The 22,553-nt window shown below is 36.2% G+C and overlaps 1 protein-coding gene across 1 annotated transcript; it reads right to left on the bottom strand.

The window, feature by feature from the left end:
• Positions 1 to 1,821: 1,821 nt before the first annotated feature.
• On the bottom strand, positions 1,822 to 22,142 carry LOC139151639 (cell death-inducing p53-target protein 1-like). The gene is made up of 5 exons (XM_070724567.1): positions 21,966 to 22,142; positions 15,301 to 15,360; positions 9,034 to 9,060; positions 5,481 to 5,865; positions 1,822 to 4,853 (listed from the first exon to the last, which is right to left on the bottom strand). Exons 2-5 carry the CDS (start codon positions 15,341 to 15,343, stop codon positions 4,745 to 4,747), a joined length of 564 nt encoding a protein of 187 aa, XP_070580668.1. The 5' UTR covers positions 15,344 to 15,360; positions 21,966 to 22,142; the 3' UTR covers positions 1,822 to 4,744.
• Between the last annotated feature and the right edge of the window lie 411 nt (positions 22,143 to 22,553).

Genomic DNA, 22,553 nt, shown 5'->3' with positions numbered 1-22,553 from the left:
GAAAGAATGTTGTACCCCTACCCCTAGCTTTTGCACACCCCATACAGATACACGCAATTCAAATTGACGCCAGAGAAGTAGTGTATAGTTAAATATCTGATGTAACACTTTTTTTCTTGTTTAATATGTCGGAATAAATAATTTAAACACAAAAAGTTGTGAAAATTTTGCTTAATAAAAAGTAGATCACAATTGTTACATGGTATTTTGGGTAAAAAATTTCAAAATTGTCAAAAAAATTCATTTTAAAGTCGTCCTATTCTATGTACACAAATTAATTTTGCTAAAGTTGGTATTCCTCAGAAAGTGCAGTATCTGAGCTTTCCAAAAATGTAAGGTTTGTGCTATTTCATGCTAGTTTACTCAATTTAGGGGAGGATATAGTACCCCTTACCCCTACCCATTTTTCGCCATTTTTTTGCCGTACATACAAATCAAAAACCAGTGCAGACAGGTAGTGCATCCCAAAATATCCAATGTTAACATCTTTTTTCTAGTTCAGCAGATCCCAAAGAACAAAAAAATACCCATGTAGTAGGTTTATGGGGGGGTGCACGGTGGGCCCCTCCAGCCCACGGACTAAAACTTTCATCTCCGATAAATGAAAAGAGCTGGAGATACTCGCCACACTGATGCACCCCTCTATTAACCCATTGTGAGCCCACAATTCATTGCACAGAAATCTGGATGAGAGTTAAATCCACTTCAATGAAAACAGGCCGAAATTGAAACTTTCAAGAGACGTTAACAAATATGACCATACCAAGATATCCATAGCCATAGGAATGCCTTGAATATCTCAAAAACACGAGAGACATTATTTGGAAGGACTATTTTCAGACGCTTTACAATAGCCATACATTTGGCATCAACTTTGTAATCTACGTTCAGAAGTGTGACTGGTCTACAGATTTCAAAGAAACTAATCTCTTCCCCTTTTTTCAAAGTGCAATAACCACTTACTAGTTTTGACTTTTGGAAAGTTTGCTCTTTTTGTAAGATTCATTGAGTGCATGTACTACAGTGTGGTCAACAAGAGGACAAAAAAGCAACATAGAATTCGGCAGTGAGACCATCATTACAACTTTAATATTTTTTGGCATGGTTTGCAGAGATTTAAAGCTTCTCCATTTGTTACGGCGCAGCTTCTCAAACCATATTGTCTTTGAAAATTTTCACTTTTTCAATCCTTGGCAATGGATTCAGCCCGTTGTTAAGTTTGTGTGGGTGCGTTCACAGCAGCTGTATTTGATTTGAAAAGAAAAATTCATATTGTTGCTGAAATCTAAGTTGTGTGTTCATCACATTCTGTTGTCATACTTCAGAAGGAAACTTTACAGACGTTGCTTTTGATTTCACACTATCTCATTCAAAAAATTCCAAAAGATACAGCTGCTGAGGCTTTAAAAATGATCATATTACACATTTTACGGTTGAAGTCCAGTTTTCAAAAAAGTTGTGTGAGAAACTCGATCAACTGCAGAAAGTGATTTCTTATTGTTTTTGTTATACTGTTTCATCTGCAATGGAAATCAAGCATATAATTGTCATTTGCATATAAAACCAAAAGAATTGGTATGGATATTATTTAGGACAAGCATGTAATAAATAAAACCAACACAGCCTCAAAAAGGGACATGTGCTCTTGTGGTAGGCGACATTTTGCTCTACTGATGTTGGGCAAACTTCCTCTTGGGGGCTAAAATATTTAACATACACACAAACACACAAATATTACATTATGAGAGAGAGAGAGAGAGAGAGAGAGAGAGAGAGAGAGAGAGAAATCCAACTCCTCAAAGAAACATACACATTGCTGTCTGACATAAAAATGTGGTTTATTTCATCATGAGTTCTGTGCTTTTTTAAAAGTCTGGTATGAGAAATGATGGACTCAAACACTGAACAATGTTATTTGTGTAGCAACTCTGAATGTGATCATAATCAAATCCATCTTTTCAATAGCTGTTTGCACTGTGATGAACACATCTTGTAAGTTGTAGTGTGCTACATGTAACTTGAAGGTGACAACAGCAAAATTGTACTGAGAATGTTTGCTTGAGTTAAGGCAACAACATATAAACTAATATATATTTCTGGTGCACTACCTCATTAATCAATGTTCACCCATTCTTTCAACACCTGAAGAGGTTTCCCTCAGTAAGTGCTTAAATTATTCAAAAAAATAATATGCAAATTGTCAGGTGACTGTTTCTGGCCAATCAGCAGACTCAGCTGACCACTCTATTTGTTTTACCATCATATACAATACTTTACAAAGTATGAATAATTATATGTCATTTTTTATCTACAAAATTAGAGAAACAACACTAAACATTATTTAATTGTAAGCCATGTGAAAAATATCTACACATTTCCATGAGACAGTGTGGTACATACTGCAGGAGAAATCAACATGATTACCTATTCAAACCAGGCCTGCATAATGCATTCAAATATAAGGTTACATTATACCCTTGTGAGCATACAATACAATTAACAACATTTTTGTCCTTTTTTTCAGTAAATCAAAGGAATAAAATATTTTGCTTTGCGCTGAGTAAACACAATCTTGTACATCAGTCACTACGTTCTTATTGGTCCACAAAGAATCTTGTTTTTTATATTTTTATCATTCACCACACTATCACCTTTTTTACCACATTGGTTTTACCACGCCCTATTGTTATCTATGGCATGAAATATGACTTCTACAGATCAAAAATGGAGAGAAAGACTGAATTCATGTGTGCATGAATGAAATAATTCACAGACAAAGTAGTATCAGATTAGTGCAATTGTCCAACACATTCTCACAGCTGGCTGTTCTATCTGCCCTGAATGCACATTGACTCAACAACATCATATCCATGTATCATCTATGCTGACTAGACACGCCACAGACTGAGAAAAGTTCTCTAATAGACTTACAAAAATTTTACATCTCGCATATGATCTGGTATAAGGCTGACTCCTAGAAATTTTGGTAAATTCCTTTAGTCTGAGAGGTAAGCACTCACGCTGCAGCTAGGGAAACTGAACAGAATATACCTGTATCTGCCGACTGAACAAGTCTGCTAGACAATGCAAATCTTATGCTTTTTCAACACTGACAATCTTGTGAATAAGACTGAGAAAAGGAGAATATGGCTTCTGTAAAACATTTCCTTTGACGTCATTCACCTGGGTGGCAAGAGTAAGTTGTGGAAACGCCATAAAAATGTTAAATATTATAATTGGTTGCCAGAAGAGCCATGGAAAGTAGTTGAAGAACATTCCAAGAATATTTATCCTGTTTATATGCACAAAGCCTGATTCAAAAAGCTGCTGAAATTTCAATGCTCTTCTTAGAAACTTATCCTGAATGCTAGGGAGTCCAGTCGAATCATGTGATTGCACTGATAACTACAACTATGTCAATAAAATAATTAAAAGTTTAAATTCTATTTTTGACCCAAACTGTGATGTTTATCCACACAAATATACCAATGATAGATCTTCCTCTATTTAAATCTTTGTAAATAGACAGGAAGAGATAGCCATGCACAACTACAGCTGTAAAGTGTAATTCCTTCTTGTTACCCTTCTGCCAATATCCTATTAATATTAATGTGACCCTTGTGACCTGCATCTCCCTTTACTGGTTGGCCAATCAAACTATCCATTGATTGGCCAATCAAAAATACTGACCTGCATCTCTTTTTACTGGCTGGCCAATCAAACTGTCCATTGATTGGGTAATCATAATACTGATTGGAAAAAAACCCAATGTTTTTTCCATAAAATCACGTAGCAGGATGTACATGTGGAAACTACCAATCTGACCGTTAATAATGTGAATGCAGCAGTTTTGTGCCGGACTAATCCATTGCAGTCTTAATTTATAACACACTAAAAGTGTTACAATTGGTCACTTCTCTTCTCTCTGACTGACTGACTCAAATAATGAGGAAATTTACAGTTTGATCATAAATGTTCATCAATATTTGCTAGTCATGACTGTTCTTCGGATAAAAATGAAAAATTTTGAGTTGTGTAAAATATTGTGAACCGAGAAAGTAGGAAGTAGGAACTTGTCTGACTGGAGGCAGGTCAATTTGTGGCAGGTACATGGCATGAATTTTCAGTTACCTGCCCGATGGGAGAACATTATTTCTGATTTTTATTTTTGTTTCCAGTAAGCAAATTTCCACTCATTTACAGGCACAGTAAAAATCAACATTTTGGTTTACTGAGTTGAGAGGTGAGGTATATTTCTTCATACGCAAAGCATACCCAATTATCATTGGGGCAAAGGGAAGTAATACTCTGCTCGGCAAGGAGACTCTTATTCCCGTGAATTTCCTACACTGTATCTATTTACAGACAACCTTTGAAACAGCAAGGGTCCAACATAGAAAAATGCACGTAAATGTAGAGATATTCTATCTGATTTCATGATTGTAACATTCAGCTTGGAAAATCTGTTCTATTGAAAGGTAAGACCCCCCCCCCAAGAAAATAGTAGTGGGTCTTTTGTGTATAACTGTTATTTAAAACTTACTCGCATTCTGGTACATGATGTTTTGGGAGTCTATGTAGGCAATTTCGAAGTTTTGTACGGAGATCAACTTCTTACTATCGAGGTCATAGACTCAGAAGAGAGTAATGTATGACAGACGATATGACAATGGGTCAAAAGTTAACTTTAAAAATTGACAGCAGTGCGTTGAACTGCAAGCTAAATTTGAGCATGCGGGCTTTTTCACATGCGACTCCAGGTTCCAACCACTGCCGAGCAATTGGGACATCTATGTACACAGTCCTTGAAGTCGTCCATACAGAACGGTATCAAACAGCACCCCATATCACACCTGTAACAAAACGAGGCAAAGAAATCAGGCCATTAAGTATACGACAGAGGTTAACATTATTGCATGGTCAGATTTATTAAATGCTGAATGTTTCTAAGGAAAAACCACACAAGGAGGATAATGGGATCAATTGAGTTCTCAGAATCATGTTACTCAGTGGAAGTCTCATTACCACGTACACCGGTTGGTATAAGCAGAAACAAAATTTATTCTAATCAGTAATACTGAGTAAGGAAACATTGTAGAATGCGCCTCGAGGACAGATATTCAGATTCACAAACTTTTATAATTATAATTTTTTTGTCTACTACTTGAAGGGTTTCATTTTGAAGCTGATCATGGCAATAAGTTTTTACCAGCTTATTTGCATGTATGAAAATAAAAAAAATTCACTTTCCTCATAGAGTATAAACAAAAATGCAGCCATTATGAATTTCAGGTGTCTGTAATTATTGGGGAATTTGTGTCTCTTGCACCAAATTTTGCATGTTGACCCTTAATGTTTATCCTAGATTTCCAAAGGGAATGGTTTAAAGTTTTCTTAACTGAAAATTTGAGCAAACGTTTAAGAATTTCAATTTTGTGGTGCCTACTACCTTATGTGGGGGTGACATACACATAACTTACCCAACTAAACAACACAGGACACAAACGAGAATGGTGCAGGTTCCGGACTCATATGTTATATCTGTGACGATATCCTTTTGGCAATGCGGGCACCTTGTCTGTGCTGGAACGCTTGTAAAATGTGTCATGCCGGTACTGACGACCGTGGGCTGTGTGATCACCACTGTGCTGGAGCTATGCGTGTACCCTCCAGGGGGTGGCACTCCTATGGGGGGAGGTGGCGCTCCGGGCTGGTAGTACGCTGATCCAGGGGGAGGATGGCTCGGGTAGCCCGCAGCAGCAGCTGGTGGAGGCGGGGGCGGGTAACCATAGCCAGGTTGAGGTGGCGGAACATAACCTGGTTGCCAGGGCTGGGGCTGGGGTGGATACCCTGGGGGTAAGGGATCTGTAACAAACAGAAATGAAAATAATCTGCAACCATTTCAGACTAAGTTAGACGTTCCCAGAGCCAAACTTAAAGCCCCAATAGCTGTGAATTTTATGCATTATTTTAACGAGTTTATGTTCAAACCAGAGTTGATCCATGTAAATGTACTAACTGAAGGATATGTATAGAAGTGTCACTGCTTGCTGATTTTGACCATGCCTACGTGTTTTGACAGGTTAAATAATAAACTGGTGCCGCAGTCATGAATTATCACCCCACAGAAAAGTACAAAAAATACCGCAATTATACGGTGTCGCTCACATTTTATCAGAATTGGTACATATTACCAGTATGGGTACCAAAGATCAACCAGAAAAACAAGAATGACAAAAGCAAATAAGGTCTGCAACTTAGGTACTGGAGGTCATCTTTAGGAACATGCATATCAACTTCTATAGCAATGGGACAAGCAGATCCTACATATAAGCAAATGTCAACAAAAAATTAGCCAGAGAAGCTTGACAAAAAGAAAAGGTGGGAGAGTGGGGAAAAAAGAGTACATGTAGGAAAAAATATAAAAGGGATCTTTTAAAAAGGAATGCTACCTCATCAATCTTCTATCCCCTACCCCCTCCTGAATATCAAATGTTCCACCCCTTGATCATGTTTACATAAGACCAGCTGACAGTATATTTACAACTTTGCGGATGTTTTAATTAATACCATGAGTGCTATCATTCAAATGTAAACAGCACTTAAATCAGTTACAGATAGTGAAATTCCTTCCACTGTTGGGGGAATTATGACATCTGGAATTATCCTGGATCAAAATTTCTCATCAGTTCTTGTGTGTCTTACATGCGAAAGGTGCAAAAATTGATTCGCAATGACAAAATTTACCTCAGCTCTGTTTTCAGGATCAAATTTTACTACAAATTGATATTAAACAAGACAAAATTATGTTCACAGCCTTCGGAACTGTCTCACAACAAATCCTTGGTTGGTGTAGGTCATTAAAGGTCACAAAAGAAAATTACCTAAAATATAAATATTTGGGGGTTTCACAACACTTTGAGCAGAAAATTTATCTAATAACATCCCTTGGGACTTTTGTACCAACTTACAAAGCTATTGGACAAGTAATTTTGAGAACAAGTTTTCTTGACCAAATATGACAAAATTGTCTTAAAAATACAAATTTGTATATTTCACGACAATTTCCACATATCTAACTTTTGTCATCCCTGGACATCTGTACACCAGATGTAAAAGCCGTCTGTCCTGGGGCTTTAAAATGAAAATATTTTTTACGAATCTTTGACCAAAAATAACAAAATTGCCCTAAACAGTTATATTTCCAATTTTGTCGTAATTTCAACAATTAGAAGGATAACACCCTTGCAAACATCCAATCTAAATTTGAGAGCAATTGGGCTAGCGGTTTCAGAGAAGAAGAAATTTTACTTAAAATGAGAAAAATAACCAAAAAATTCAGCAAAAATATAAAATTCAAGATATCTTCACGATATTCATCAAACTGATTTGGATCAACCTTAGTAACCTGTATACCAAATATCAAAGCTATCAGATTAATTATTCTTGAATAAAAAAAATCTTGACCAAAAATTCGGAAAATTGCCCCAAAATTACAAATATAAAAATTTCAATTCAATTTGTATACACTTGACTGATGTCATCCTGAGGAACATGTATACCAACTTTCAGAGCAATCAGATGAATGGTTTCAGAGTTAAACATTTTTTTACTAAAAACTGAAAAAATTACCTGAAAAATAGGAACATGCAAATTTCATCCTAAATTTTACACACCTGCTTTAGAATACCTAAAGGAACCTGCACACCAAGTTTCAACCCTATCTGGCCAACGGTTACAGAGTTTAACAATTTGCAGGGTTTTTCCTTTTTTCCCCCTCATTTGCATATTTTTGACACTGACAAGTTCATTTGAAGAAATTCACATCTCCACCCCTAGGTGCACCTGTACACCAAATACTAAGACAGTAGGTTCTGCCGTTTAGCTGTTTTTGATGTGGACGGACATACATACATACATACATACATACATACATACATACATACATACATACATGCGTACATACATACATACATACAGACATGCAAATGGGATGCAAATGAACTGATTCAGCTTATACGATTACCTCACATTGGTATACCAAATGTGAGCTAAAAATGCAGTATTTCCTGCACATATACATCCTGATCATAAAAGAAGCAAGCATGCCATTTACCGTTAGATGCACAACACACGATAGCCTACATTTTGTTGTTGTAACCTTTATTTTCTCTGTCACATGATTAGTTTTTGAAAATGGCAGGAAATCTAAAATGATGTTAAAATATTTGAATTTACATGCAACTTTCCACACTTATGACAGTGTTATACACCTTTTTCAGTCTTTAATAGGTCTTATTCAAAGAAAACTCTTGGAAAACTCAGGATATTTTGAGCTCGGTTTATTATGCATTCACAGCTATTGGGGCTTCAACGATTGTTTTTAACAATGCATGGTCTAGATAAGGTGCTACAGAATGGTATAAGCTGAAAACAAGTCCCATATTGTCTCTTTCAAAACCAATTATTAGGAAGAATTTTAGATCTCTTTTATTTTATTTGTAACTGTTTGGACATTGTATGTGTTTCTTTTAATATTTTGAAGCTAATGTATTTTAGATTTTTTAATTTTGAGGGCCTTGGAGCCTCAGTGCATCTGCCCAATATTTAGTCCACCTGTCTCCTTTATCCTGTCAGTCCTGTACAAGCAGTCTACCACTTATTTTCATGAACATGGCATGGTATGTCAGTAAAAATCATATTTACAGCACTGTACTATCTCTGTTTTCAGGCAGCTTCAAATCTTCAATTTTTGTGAAACCGGAACGTATGGGCTATGTTACGCCTCAGAGGTTTTAACCGACTTTGACCAGATGAACTTGGCAGGATAAGGGTTTTGGAGCTAATTATTAACAGCCTAAATCCGTGGTTCTCATATTAGTATGACTCTTCTCTGCATCATGCAGTTTCAATCTTTTCAATCTTAACCACATTCACATAACATTCCCACTGCTGATTACACTCGGCAACTTACAGATCTTTAGAGCAATATTGGTGTCTAAAACGACATACATGAATGGGAACGTCACCTACCTGCTGGAGGGATGGGTGCCTTTTCACCTTAAAACAAAAAAAAGAGATGATAGGTGTCAGTAAAAGAAATCACAGACCCTGAAAAAAGATACTTTTCTCTTACTTCAGAAGTCTGACTGTCATTGTGTTGGAAAATGCAAGTCTTTCAGTATTTCTAAAAGCTACATTAAAGGGACAAAGTCGGCCATTTTTCATGAATTTTTGTTTGATAAGAGATACTACTTATATTGTTTGACATGCTGAAAGATACTGAATGAATGGGTGACTATGCATATATTCGACCCTGGTTTCAGACAAGTTAAATGAAACCATCACAAAAATGAATTAAAGGTCATCATTATTAATTCATTTTCGCGATGGTTTCATGTATCGTGTCTAAAACCGGGGTTGAATATATGCATGGTCACCCATTTATTCAGTATCTTTCAACATGTCAAACAATATAAGTAGTATCTCGTATGATCAAACAAAATTCATGAAAAATGGCCGATTTTGTCCCTTTAATGCTGCTTGTGAAAGCTAGATGATAAAAAATTAGTCTGGCATCTCAACGTCGTCTTTTCGGTCCACACTCAATTTAGTCGTGAGGTCCACTTTTAACGACGTAGAATGCAAAACTGCTCATTTACATGTGAATGGGTTTCAGCAGAGACCATGATGTCACTGGCATCCCTTTGAAAGTCAATCAGTTAAAATTAACTCTCATGTGACTAATTATGTTCAGGTTGGATCTACAGAATAAATATAATGTGCAACACCCATAGGCCAATCATCAAAGGACCATTATGTGACTGATTGATTTCAAAGGGATGCAGTGACATTATGGTGTCTCCTGGAGCTCATTCGCATTTAGATTAGCAGTTTTGCATTAAAAGTGGACCTCGCGACGACACGAAGTATGGACGAAGGCCGAAAGATGATGTCGAGATGATAGACAATAAGAAGTAATTAAAACAAGCATTAAATTTGCAAATGCTGAAAAACTGCGGTATTTTCCAGCAGTACCCCAAACAATGACAATCAGACTTTTGGATCCAGACTGGGTGACTTTTAGGTTTTGGGTGAGAGCAGTCAAAGATGGGAAAAACAATTGTACATAGCAAATAAAAAAGGGATTTTGCAGCTGAAGAGCTTTTTTTGAAAGGAAAACTTTCATATGAAGTTCAATTAACAAATCACCGAATTATGGGAAAAAGGTCACAGTACACGACCTGAAAAAAATTGTTAAATTTTAAAGTGCCCCCCAAAACGACACATCAACATTCTGACCACCCCTCTTTCATAATCTAATGATCCATCTCAAATTTCATCTCCAGTATTGTTCCAATGGTACCATTCAAAAATCTAACGTGCTGTCAGAGCAAAACATGACATCTCCTTCATACCTGTCGATCAATAAGATAAATTAAGGAGATTCACATGACAATATACAGATGATATATACCGTACATATATATATATCAAATATATATATGTATTTTGCCCTTTCTCTGTGCATCTCACAATGAAATACTTGTAGACCAGAGGTTTCAATAGTTCTATTTTTCAAACAGTGAGTGAAGCTAAATTGTACCGAGTATGTGACAGGAAAGCCAGTGTGATTAAAACGGGCCCCAAGAAATATTTTCCTTTTTTTGAAGTTTAGGTAATGATGTGATGTGAAGTCACCGATAAATCATGTGAACCAAATTATTGAGCACAGTGGTGTTGAATTAACCCTTAAAGCACCAAAGTCTATTTTTGTCACCTTTAAAAAATTTACCCTAGTCAATTTTTGTCAGATATTTGCCTAACTTTTGATAAAAAACTGTAGCAAATGAAATGTGATGCCCATTTTGTCCAAAATTATCAAAAACATTTCAGAAACATTCATAAAAATTGGTGAAAGGTTGCACAAACATTTTGGCGGGAAAAATTACAACACCCAAAGGGTTAAAAGCTCAGTTCATATGAGCTACAAGATGTGTAAGAATTTCAATTACACATAGTAATTTGAAAACTTGCATAATAAATTCTTGCATTTCTAAGATATAACGAAGCTGCTTTGGTCCCGATTAAATACAAAATGAACGAGTATTCTGGAAATTTTGACGGTGTCAATGGAAACCATGGCGACATACTGAAATGTACATAATCTGTGTGTTATAAATTTCTCTCTTCGGGAATCATTATCAGGGCTTCATTGCTGTCATCCATACATTAATAGGAACATTGAATGATTGAGTGATGATGAACGAAAATATTGGCTGCAATCCGGTGAGACACTGAAATCGGGAATGGATAATTACATCCCAGAGGATTCCTTTGTCATTCAAATGTTATTATCCATTAGTTTGTCACGACGAGCAACGCATAACACCTTCTATCAATCAGCACAGGATTGGGAAGTTATATCACAGATAATACGACTGATTAAAATCTGATGCAACTTTGAAATTGCAGTCGATGCAATTGCTGTGAAGCAAGCATTAATTACTGCCAAGTATGCATGTAAGAGTCAAGTATCTAGATACTGTCCTAGGATTGATAACATCAACTTTCAAAAGATGATACAGTGATGAACAACTTTGAGTCTAAAGTGGATCTAAGTGTCTGCATTTTAAGATAGTGGCAAACATGAAATCTGAGATTAGCTTATGTCATATTCACAGAAGAATTACACTTCGACACTGGGAATTTCAGCCAAAAAGCTATTTCAGAAATCAATTGAGGATCTGCATTTGTATGGTAAAAAGGCATATCTTTTACTATTACAGTATTATCATAGGCACTTTCAGTGGTATCTATAATTATTGATACGCATTCCAAATCAACTAGTAGTGCGTAATTCCTGTTTATGCATAATGGAAATACAGTCAAAACCGAATGTAGCAAACCTCTCAGCAGTATTGTTGATAACAACCGGCAAAATCTCCTCAATGAACTTCAAGAGCTGGATCGCAAACATATTTAAACTTCATAATTTACACAAATTAGCATCAAACTAGGCCAAGGAACCTCCTTCACAAATTTGAAAGATGCATATACAACAAGCACTTATGAAGATAACTGTCTTAATCATAAATGTAAAATAAATTATATTGGCCCAGAATATTTGCATAATCAAATTTCATGACAATTTTGACCAATGTGAATGATCTCATCTCTGAGAAAAATATGAAGCAACTTTGATAACTATCAGTCTACTGTTTTGCAAAACAAAAGGTGTTTTGACTGAACAGCAGGCAATTTGCCTGTAAATTTCGAATTTTGCAATTGTACTTTAAAAAATTGAATGACAGCGTCCTACAGAACAAAAAAAAAGTATTAAAAGCTATCTGAAAGTGACTACAGGAAAAATAAAGTTTAAATTAATGAAATACGAAGAAATGTTCTAAAAAAGTTACATATGCAAATTTACCTAATTTGAATATATGCAAATTTCCAAAATTTGAATGAACCTGAGTAAGGGCATTCCAAGGAATATATGTAGGAAAATGTTAAACAAACTGAACCTGAAGTTCTTAAGTGTTTCATTGTTATCATTTTCAAATTTTCTGAGCTCACTTGCATATTTTGGGGATTTATAATGATCATTGGCCAGAAAAGCAAATATACAAATCATTAAGTGCATGTACATTTACACCATAGATTGAGGTGATACATGCTGTGATGGAGGGACATATATACAACTGTTACGTAAGATATTCTGACATACATTGTAAACATATTTCTCACTTCTATTTTAATCCACTTCAGTTGAATTTTTAAGGAGAAGGAACTTTGAATACTTTACGGACAATTTTCTGTGGCATTTTGTTGAATTGCTATAGACTTTTTATGGCCCATGTCAAGATGCCTGTACTTTGAGTGCGACGTTTCACAACACCCTTGTATTTCTATGGAAGTTGATAAATTTTGATGGAGAATGTGAATAACAATGTCACTGACATAATATTGCCACTGAAAAAAGACAATTTCTATGAAATATTTGAACAAAGTACATGTAAAGTGACACACGTGCGAGCAGATCACCCAATGCTCTAATTCTGGACTTTGCCCTGTACAGATGAAAATATTTGATGACCTGTGAATCATAAACGTGTCATAAATACGGCAATTCATACACTACATGTGCAGATAAGTGAATGCAGTTTCCATAAATTATGAATAAAGCAAACAATTGTAAATTTTACATGACAGAATGTGATGTGTAACAAGGAGTGCATTCATGCCTGCAGTAGTGTCTCACTCACATATTTACCCTTTTCAAACCCATGCTTTGGGGCAACTCTGCTGTTTTCTGATACTTTAGATGGCGTTACATCTATACTTGAAGTAAATCTACGGGATGAAAGGGCAGTAAACTCCATGACTGTGACAAACAGTCGATGAAAACCTGAGCTGAAAAAATTTGATTGATAAAAGAGAGACTGTGAATATTGCAAATAAACAGCACTGTTTCTCATCCAAATTCTCATACAAAAAACAATGTACAATGACAGAGTTTGTGATTTTCCCTTTCTTGAGCTACCGAAATCAAACTATCCGCATGAAAAACAACTAAAATAGACTCCTTGAAATATGCAAGTTATTCCATTCCCACACCCAGAAAGATGACAATGATAAGTTCACAGATCGGAGGCGAAGACAATTTCCTCAATTTTGGCCTTAGGGAGCACCTTCCGATAATTAATTAGTTTGCGGAGTTTGATTATCAGTGACACTGGGTTATTACAATTATCATGATGAGTCTTTGCATAAATGCTTGTGGAAACTGAGCAATTTGGAAGCATTATCTTTCTCTCACAAGTCCTTGCATAATAACTGCTTAATTTGACTTTCACAGTCCTGATGAAGAATTATCTGAAATATGTAAATTGCAACAACTGATTTGTCTCAGTGAAACATACGTCCATTCACTTCTGTCCTCGATAAATCTACGTACAATATTACCTACATCGCACCATGGACTGACTTAACTATTTATTCTGCAATGCCAGCGCTGACAACGTAAAGCACATTTTCCAGGATCTTCAAGGCGAATATGACATTGAGATGACAAATTATGTTAATGAAAATATTTGACAGTTATAGTGCACATTACTTTAAATTATTCAAAAGGCCATTGTACTTACTCTAATAGAAATTTTTAACACTTACTATATCGTAATAATATCACAATTTTTTACAAGCTGCTGTGCAAAATTATAAATCTAAGTGTTATTTTACCACACACTGGGAAATACACATAATGAATTGAATATTAAATATTCACAGTAAAGCTTCGCATGAAATTAACCTATTTTGGTGCATTCATGTAAAGCCAATATTTCAAATAGACAACAAAAAATTAATAAATGTGAAATACTGCTTCCTAGAAATTTCATTTTTAGCAGACGATCACTCACTAGTTCCAAACTATACATAATACGTGTCAAAACAAAATATGCCGATTATAAAAATTGTAATTTCTAAAACCGAGAAGAGTCTTGTCTAGACCCAGGTAAAATGCTTGGTTGAACATGTCAATACCAACAATCCCATTACATGAAGTGTAATATATTGGCAATAAATTCATGTACCTGTCATTGACTCGAAACCATTCCGTGTGACACTGTACCCTTTACACTTTAACAAGCACATGCATACAATTGTGTCCGTTGAAAGAACAAGAATAATGAACACGGCTTGCATGGTTTGCTTTGGAATTTAAATGCTAACTGAAAGTGTATCAATCAATGGCTATATTTCATTACCCGCTTATTTGTCTTTCAGGTGTTTAGCGTTGTTTATTTTTTATTGCCACTAAGCCTGGCCAGAGTGCTCTAACAGCATGTCATACCGGTATGTGGGTCAATAATTGATATACAACCTACACTTGTGCCATAATCCTGGGGAATGAAGTGCTCTACAACGGTAGAAATATTTGAATTCTGACTTTACTTTATTACTGATAACAGTTACTACATATTTTATTCCTACATCTTTTTAGATAATATAGGTATATATAATCAACACCTTGGACAATATGCATGTATGTATACATGAACACATCAATGGACCTAAAGCTCCGAGTCTTGTTGTATTGAAACCTTTATATTTCATGCGAGTAACAATGTCTCACAATTGAGTTCATGGGACTTTTATAACCTGCTTGAAATTTCCCTCTTTCTCTGCAGTCATGTGGGTTTTTTTTTAAACACATTTCAAGTGTGAATGAATGGCTGGGGTATTTGAAGGTCAAGCTGGATTAGCAAAGTAATCACCGTGACAAAATCACTTTACCTTGCACTCCTGGGTAAGGCGGCGGTGGCGGGTCACTGGCCATCTTGAGTCTGTCAGTCTCTGGAAAGCAGATACAAGAGGGAACAGTACTTGAAATACTTATATTTACACACACTGCAATAATTTATACAAGCATCTGTTCAGAACAAACATATTTTGACATCCATAACAACAGACTGCAGCGCTGTATGCGCACAACAGAGTCAGAGTGTACAGTCATCAAATGCTGGCATTGGGCAATAAAACCGATGATGTCATGACAACAGATTTACTTCTGGTATGATGCATTGTGGGAATACATTGGTGACATCAGACATGCTGTTTTGATCATGCAGAGTTCAGTAACCCTTTCAGTTCTGATTTTATTCTGTAAATCAAAAGACACCTGTATATAAAGTGAATTGTTGCCAGGAAAAACTGATCAAGCTCCAGGACAGTACAATATGCTAGCTTGGTCCACCCGTTGCAATACATGTATCATAAGTCCATAGGATACAAGAATATATTCACAGTATTTTAATTTCTTATGAAAAGTGTGCATGCCACAAAATCAGTCTGATAATGAAGATTGAAGACTGCACACTCGTCTCAAGGTGACCAATGAAATGTGTCCTCTACAAAATTTGGGTTCAAAATGTTTTGTTTGGCAAAATTTTACAGCCTTGTATATTGATAATTACAGTACCAATGATCTGCACCTACCTATATACCCATACCGTATTACGCTCTCTCTCTCTATAATCACAACAATATTCACAAAATTTAATAGTTTCTTATCATGTCTTATAATCTATTAGGGCAACACTGGTCACTTTTCAATGAAATTTGTCAAAACTGAGACTAAATACATTCTTGCTTGATTTCAGTCATCAGGTTATCATCAATAATAGATGTAATGTATTACACCATGTCTGAACTGTAGAATGTGTGTTTAATAATAAAAAATCAAGTTTGAAACTGGTCATCATGTATGATTGTAATACCTGTATGTAAATTATAAGGAAGTTAATATAAGTAAATCAAACATGATGTTGCTGATCAGGTTAAGTCGAATTTTTGTAAAATTTTATGTAAAATGTCCAAAGGCTAATTGTTTTATACTACTTTTATTTTAATTAACACACAAATGTCAAATATTACAATAAATTGCTGTGTGGAAACACAGCTCACTATGGTTTGTTTGTGCCAGAGATTGCAGCACTGCATAATTGAGTTGATAACAAATTGAAATCTGACTCTTTTGTAAACCATGTTTATTTTGCCTGAATGAAACAGTCAAGCGCTTTCGGAAGGCATTTTCCTGGCAAAACGTTCCATGAACATGTGAGTGACTGATTAAACAAGAGCAAACAGATCGGATTGCTCTTTATGGAATCAATTAATAATGTTTACAATGTTGACCAAAATACTCGAAAGGTGGAAATTCGTTGCAGATACCAATGGTTTATTAGTTCAACCATATTTGAAAACTGGCTCACGCGCACACACAGACACAGACACAGACACAGACACACACATACACACACAACACAAAGGAGGCTTTGATGGGAACTTAATTATTGTGAGATCCACATATAAAGCACACGTTTTGTGCAGTGTTTCATCTCCACAGCACAGTGGTTCATGCCTCCCTTGCAGGGCCAGATTGCAATTATTGATCACGATGATTAAATCTACAATTCGCAGAAATTATTTGTTTCATTGTGACCTTTTTTATTTTTCCAGTTAAACTGGGGTGAGTTAACTGCCAAGTAATCATGTTCAGCCCCTAAAAATATGACAAAGCAAGCAGACTTGAAAACTATTCAACATATTATATTTTCAAATTAGGGCCAGTAATGCTAATGATTTTTTTCCTCATTTTTATTTTGTTTATCAAAGAATGTTGAAACACCCACTATTCAGCTTGTTAACTTGACGCGTAAATGCATTGTTATTGTTTACATCTGAATTCTAGTACGGACCAGAAGTCACTTTTCAACATAACAATGCATTTTTCACACGTACAAGCTGAGTTGACAAGCTGAACACTGTATATATCAACATACATTGGGGAGTAGAACAAGGAACTACGATTGACATTCTAAACCAAAATGGTGAAAAAATTATCAGAAGTTAGCATTACTGGCCCTTTAAGCAGGGGTATAGCATTATGTTGAAAGGAAATGTCATAATAACAAAACTATGAATGGATCAAACAGTTATTTATGTTGAGACATTAACTTTTAAAATGTACCTGCCTGGCTTTACATAGATATCAACAAGAGAATATGTGATTATTGGCCCTCAGACTGAACAACAAACAGGTAAACAAACAAACAAACAAAGTACAGATAAATAAAATATGCAATATTTACATGTTAATACAATAGACAAGAATACAATCTCAGTACGACATGGTAAATTCTCCTACAGCCAAGTGTTGAAGGAGCGCTTCAACTGATATCTACACTGAATTTTTAATGCCTTGGTCAGCACAATTAAGGCCAAACCCGGAATTCGAATCGACCACGGTACAAACAAAGCCATGTGCGCGAACGCGCATACCGTACGTGCATTTCCATACGCGTTAGTACACACGTGGGTTTGTTTGTACCGGCATCACGTGATTATTTGGGCGTACTGAGTCTGTAGAACGCATCGCGTCCTTTTTATTCCTTGGTCAGCACAATTAAGGACCAATGCAGTGTTGCGGCCAGGACGTGTCCTTGCGACAATGTCCCCAAAATCAAACCTGTTGTCCCGCATTCTCACATACTGTGGGTAACCTTGGGTGCACTCATGAGTCAACTGTGTTGGGCCACAAGGCACCAGTGGGCTGGTTAGTCTACTAGATCAATTGATTTTCTGCTAGAGCTATCGATCCCATAGTCGATATGCCCGCCACTGCAACCGTGGGTGTAGTCTGTAAAGTAATATCTGATACTGACGATGACCTTTGTTTTGCATGATTATTTTGAGGCTTATATTTCTATACTTTCCGAGCTACGATTATAAGTAACAAAAACGCCACACTTGATTTTATAACTTGCTTGTAGTCCGACGTGACTGAGCTCTCTGAATGGCGGCAGATACAAACATACTAGCTGCTACAATTGCCTGAAATTTAAGCATCGTGAAGCTTGGTTTTGTTTTGTGGAACCAAGTTGTTAGAAAATAGTACAAATTTTATTAACAACTGACGCATGTTGTCCCCAAAATGTGTCCCCAAGAATAAACTGTAGGGGGACAAAGTGTCCCCTGGCTTAGAATTCCTGGCTGCAACACTGCCAATGTCGCAAGAGCAGCTATCGATGATCTGAGTGCCATGGCCTCAAGAAACTATTTTCATCATTATACAGTGGATTTCAAATTGGTGTACTCTGCTTGTAAGACAGACACATTGTATGTAAAATGTAAACGATATAGCTTAGGTATCGCCACACATTTCAAAAGTCACTGACTTACTGAATAGTTAGATCTTGGGAGGGGGGGTGGTCAAAAACAGAAAAAAAAAATTTTCAGAGCAGAAAGTTAGGAAAAAAAAATCTTCAAACTAGTTTGCAAAATAAAAAAAAAAAAATAAGAAGACAAAGGCGTAAAAAAAAAATCTGCAAAAGTCTGTAAAATTTTGAATTTTTTTTAGATTTTACCGACAGAAAGCAACTTTCTGTATTTTTTAGTACATCCTCCCGGCACATTTTAATTTTAATTTATACATTAAGAGTGACTGTATCCCTTATACTGGAAGTTGTGATTATCTTATCTTTTCAGGACTTTTGTATTCTGATCACTTGAAAATTATGAAATTATAGAACCTGTTTTCTACTTGTTTCCTGCGTACAAACCAAGCAGGTACACTAGGTAAAACATTGAAACTATGGTATGGTTGTCAAGACAGAAAGTTGTATTTGCCTTTTAAGATCAAGGTAAACAGATGCAGGCCACATCAGTTTCATTTTTTCACAGCATTTTATTGCAATGATGAACTGCAAGAATGGGTGAACAAGTAGAAACACGTCAATAATGATAAAACAACATATCAAGTCATTATGTATTATTTTGCTTTTAAAAAGGCATTTCAATTCTTTTTTCTCAAAAAACAGCCTCAAAAAACAACAGCAACACATGTTTTAACATTCAAGAATACACTACGTAGAATGCCATCTATCCAACAAATCCCAACACAAAACACACAAAAGGGGTGAACTTTGAAAGTTTCTCGATAGCAAATACTGAATAAATCTGCATGGTTAATCGTTTTTGTGTAGCAAATTTCAAAGAAATTGGACAAGCCCTTTCAGAGAATACAGATTTTTTGACCATGAATGGCACAAATTGCCCTAAAAAGACAAATATTGAAATTTCAACACATCTATACACATGCAATCAATTTGGACATGCTGCTACAGAGAAATAGATGTTTTGATCAAAAAAGGGCAACAATTGCTCTAAAAACACAAATATGCAAATTTAACTATATTATTTAGCTTATTTTAGCTTCTCAGCTTGTCAAAATCAAATTTGAATCATGAGATATGCATGATGTTTGGTGGGGTGCATGTAGCCATTTCACCAAGCAGTAGAAAGGGAAGCCAGGAAACCAAAATAGTCAATTTTCAAAACTATAGGAAGCTACTGAGGAGCAAGAAGACCATGTTTCAGAGGAAGATGTGTAATCCGAAAAAAATGCTCCCCAAGTGCCACCAAATAACACCATTTTAATCTCTATTTTTCAAAAGCTCCAACGGCAGGAGGGGGACACCCCCTCCTGACCACCCCCCGCAAAAATACTCCCCAAGTGCCATCAAATAACACCATTTAAATCTCTATTTTTCAAAAGCTCCAACGGCAGCAGGGGGACACACCCCTCCTGACCACCCCCCCGCAAAAAAACTCCCCAAGTGCCACCAAATAACACCATTGTAATCTCTATTTTTCAAAAGCTCCAACAGCAGCAGGGGGACACCCCTCTCCTGACCTCCCCCCCCCCCCCGTGACCGCTTGCGTGGCCGCTTGTGGTGCTTGGCACCACATCTTTGCCCTCTTTATCTTCAGACAGCGACAAACAAAAAAAAATTATAAATCTGAAAATTTACTCTGAAAAAAAAATTTGCACAGCTAATCTCAAATGGAAAAAAAAAATTTCAGAAATTTACAATAGTAAAAAAAAATTTTCACAATTTCATTGTGACCACCCCCCCCTCCCAAGGTCTAAAGGTCACTGACTTACTGAATAGTTACATCATGGGGCAACTGTCTGGATCAATGGCTGAATGTGAACAGTTGGTTATTGGGTCTAAAATGCAGAAGCCTTTACAATTACAGAGAGAAAGTTAAACGATGTTTTCTCAGCGAAAAACTATCGTACACACACAGAATGTGGCAGCGAATTGAAAAACTCACTGTATTTATTGCTAGAATATCCTAGCAAGCATACTTTGTACATGTCAAATGACAATTAACAATGGAAAATGTGCATAGACCAGCAACATGTACAGCTACAGTGTGTTGTTACTGATGGTCAATCTGCATCTGACATCACTGAAACACGGCTGCAGGTGAATAAGAGATTGTTTGTTATTGGATAAAGGAACATTACCCACAGGGTAATATTTACAGATAATAAATTTAATGAGTGAAATTTATAACTACAGCTTTTCCTATACAGCTGAAATGTTATCTATGATGGGAAGTCAAGGCAATCAATCTTTTGGATCTACACTCAATAAATTGACTTTTATTGCACAAACATCAGTGACTCAGTCTATCCTACCATAATTCCAAACATTTAAGCAATGAATATCTATATAACAAACAGTTTGATGGTTGAGTAGCCTACAGGTTTGACCTATATACACAGATGATGCTTGCTCAAGCCAAAATGAGCTCTTCATTTATATTTTAATATATTTAATAAAAATATTTGAAACATATTTAAGCAATAAAATAACGTACCACACTCAGCATGGATGTACCATGAGATTTTGACCAGTTCAAAACATCTTTGCACAAGTGATAGCAAGTGCATAGAGTGACCAGTCAAAACTGAGTGTACAACCAATTTTGTTAATTTTTCTGTAATTTTTTGACGATATTGGACCAAATAAACATCACATTTTATTGGCTTCAGATCTTTATCAAAATTTTTAGCAAAATTAGACAAAAATTGACTGCTGTATATTTTGTTGTGGGCAACAAAAATTGACTTTGGTGCTCTAAGGGTTAATTTGTTGCTGCAGTTCCGTAGCCCACAACTTTCCATGACGAATTTGTGTGGTGCAGAAAGAAGGGCCTCTAAAATTCCCAACCAATCAAAATCATCGTGGAAAGTTGCCGGCTATAGGCTATGGAATAGTAGCTATGCTAAGCTATTATTATTAGCCCTGAGAACGATGCTGTGTGTTCCCGTCTGTCCACTAACGGTGGCAGGCCGTATAACTCGGGGAACACACAGCATCGTACGCAGGGCTAGCTATGGAACTGCAACAAGGCCATTTGCTTGTAGCTAGAAGAAGCACAGGAGCTTGTTGTGGCTAGTAGTAGTAGTGTACACAACGCGTACGCATTACGCTAGCTACAAAAGCTTATGAATGACGCAGATAGCAGCGCTTGTTGCAGTTCGTACAGATCGATATAAAAGAGATTTGTTTACATCCATGTTCAGATGATGTGAAAGAATATACCTGTTCAGTGTTTGTACCCAAATCCTGTAGGTCGTCTGTAAATTACGGTTTTGGTCACTGAGTTGCAACTTGACCCAATTGCAAGAGTAAACAGAAACCTTTCACGCAGATTCTGTGGGCCGGGCAATGTCAAACATCACATACATCATGTACATTAAACATAGTGTTTGCCGCAAAAGCCTCTGTTACGTATTTCCGGTCTGTCAAGTGCCAGCGAAAGTAAAATTGAATTTAGATTCGCTTCGGAGGAACTGACATTATAATCGATTGAAGGTGACTTCATTCGTCGCGAAAGAAGTCTCACGCGACACATCCCTCAGATGAAACATCAACGTCAATTTAAGATTTGAGAAATGTCTCCATCTATCCTATCTTCTATCGATATAAAAGCATCTAGTTGTGAATAAAGAGCTGAATCTGTTTCACTTTCACTCCCGATACGACAGGCCGCACAAAAGGGCAGAACTATTTGGATTTAAGGGGGGATGGAGGAAAGTGTCGGAACATTTTTTTTACATCACTGTGACTGCATTTTTTTCTGTTGTCCAGCATCAAATGATTTTGCCAGATGCAGAAATAAAACAATTT

The sequence above is a fragment of the Ptychodera flava genome, chromosome 15, assembly GCF_041260155.1.
Source record: "Ptychodera flava strain L36383 chromosome 15, AS_Pfla_20210202, whole genome shotgun sequence".
Taxonomy (NCBI): domain Eukaryota; kingdom Metazoa; phylum Hemichordata; class Enteropneusta; family Ptychoderidae; genus Ptychodera; species Ptychodera flava.
This window is presented reverse-complemented; position numbering and strand designations above follow the sequence as displayed.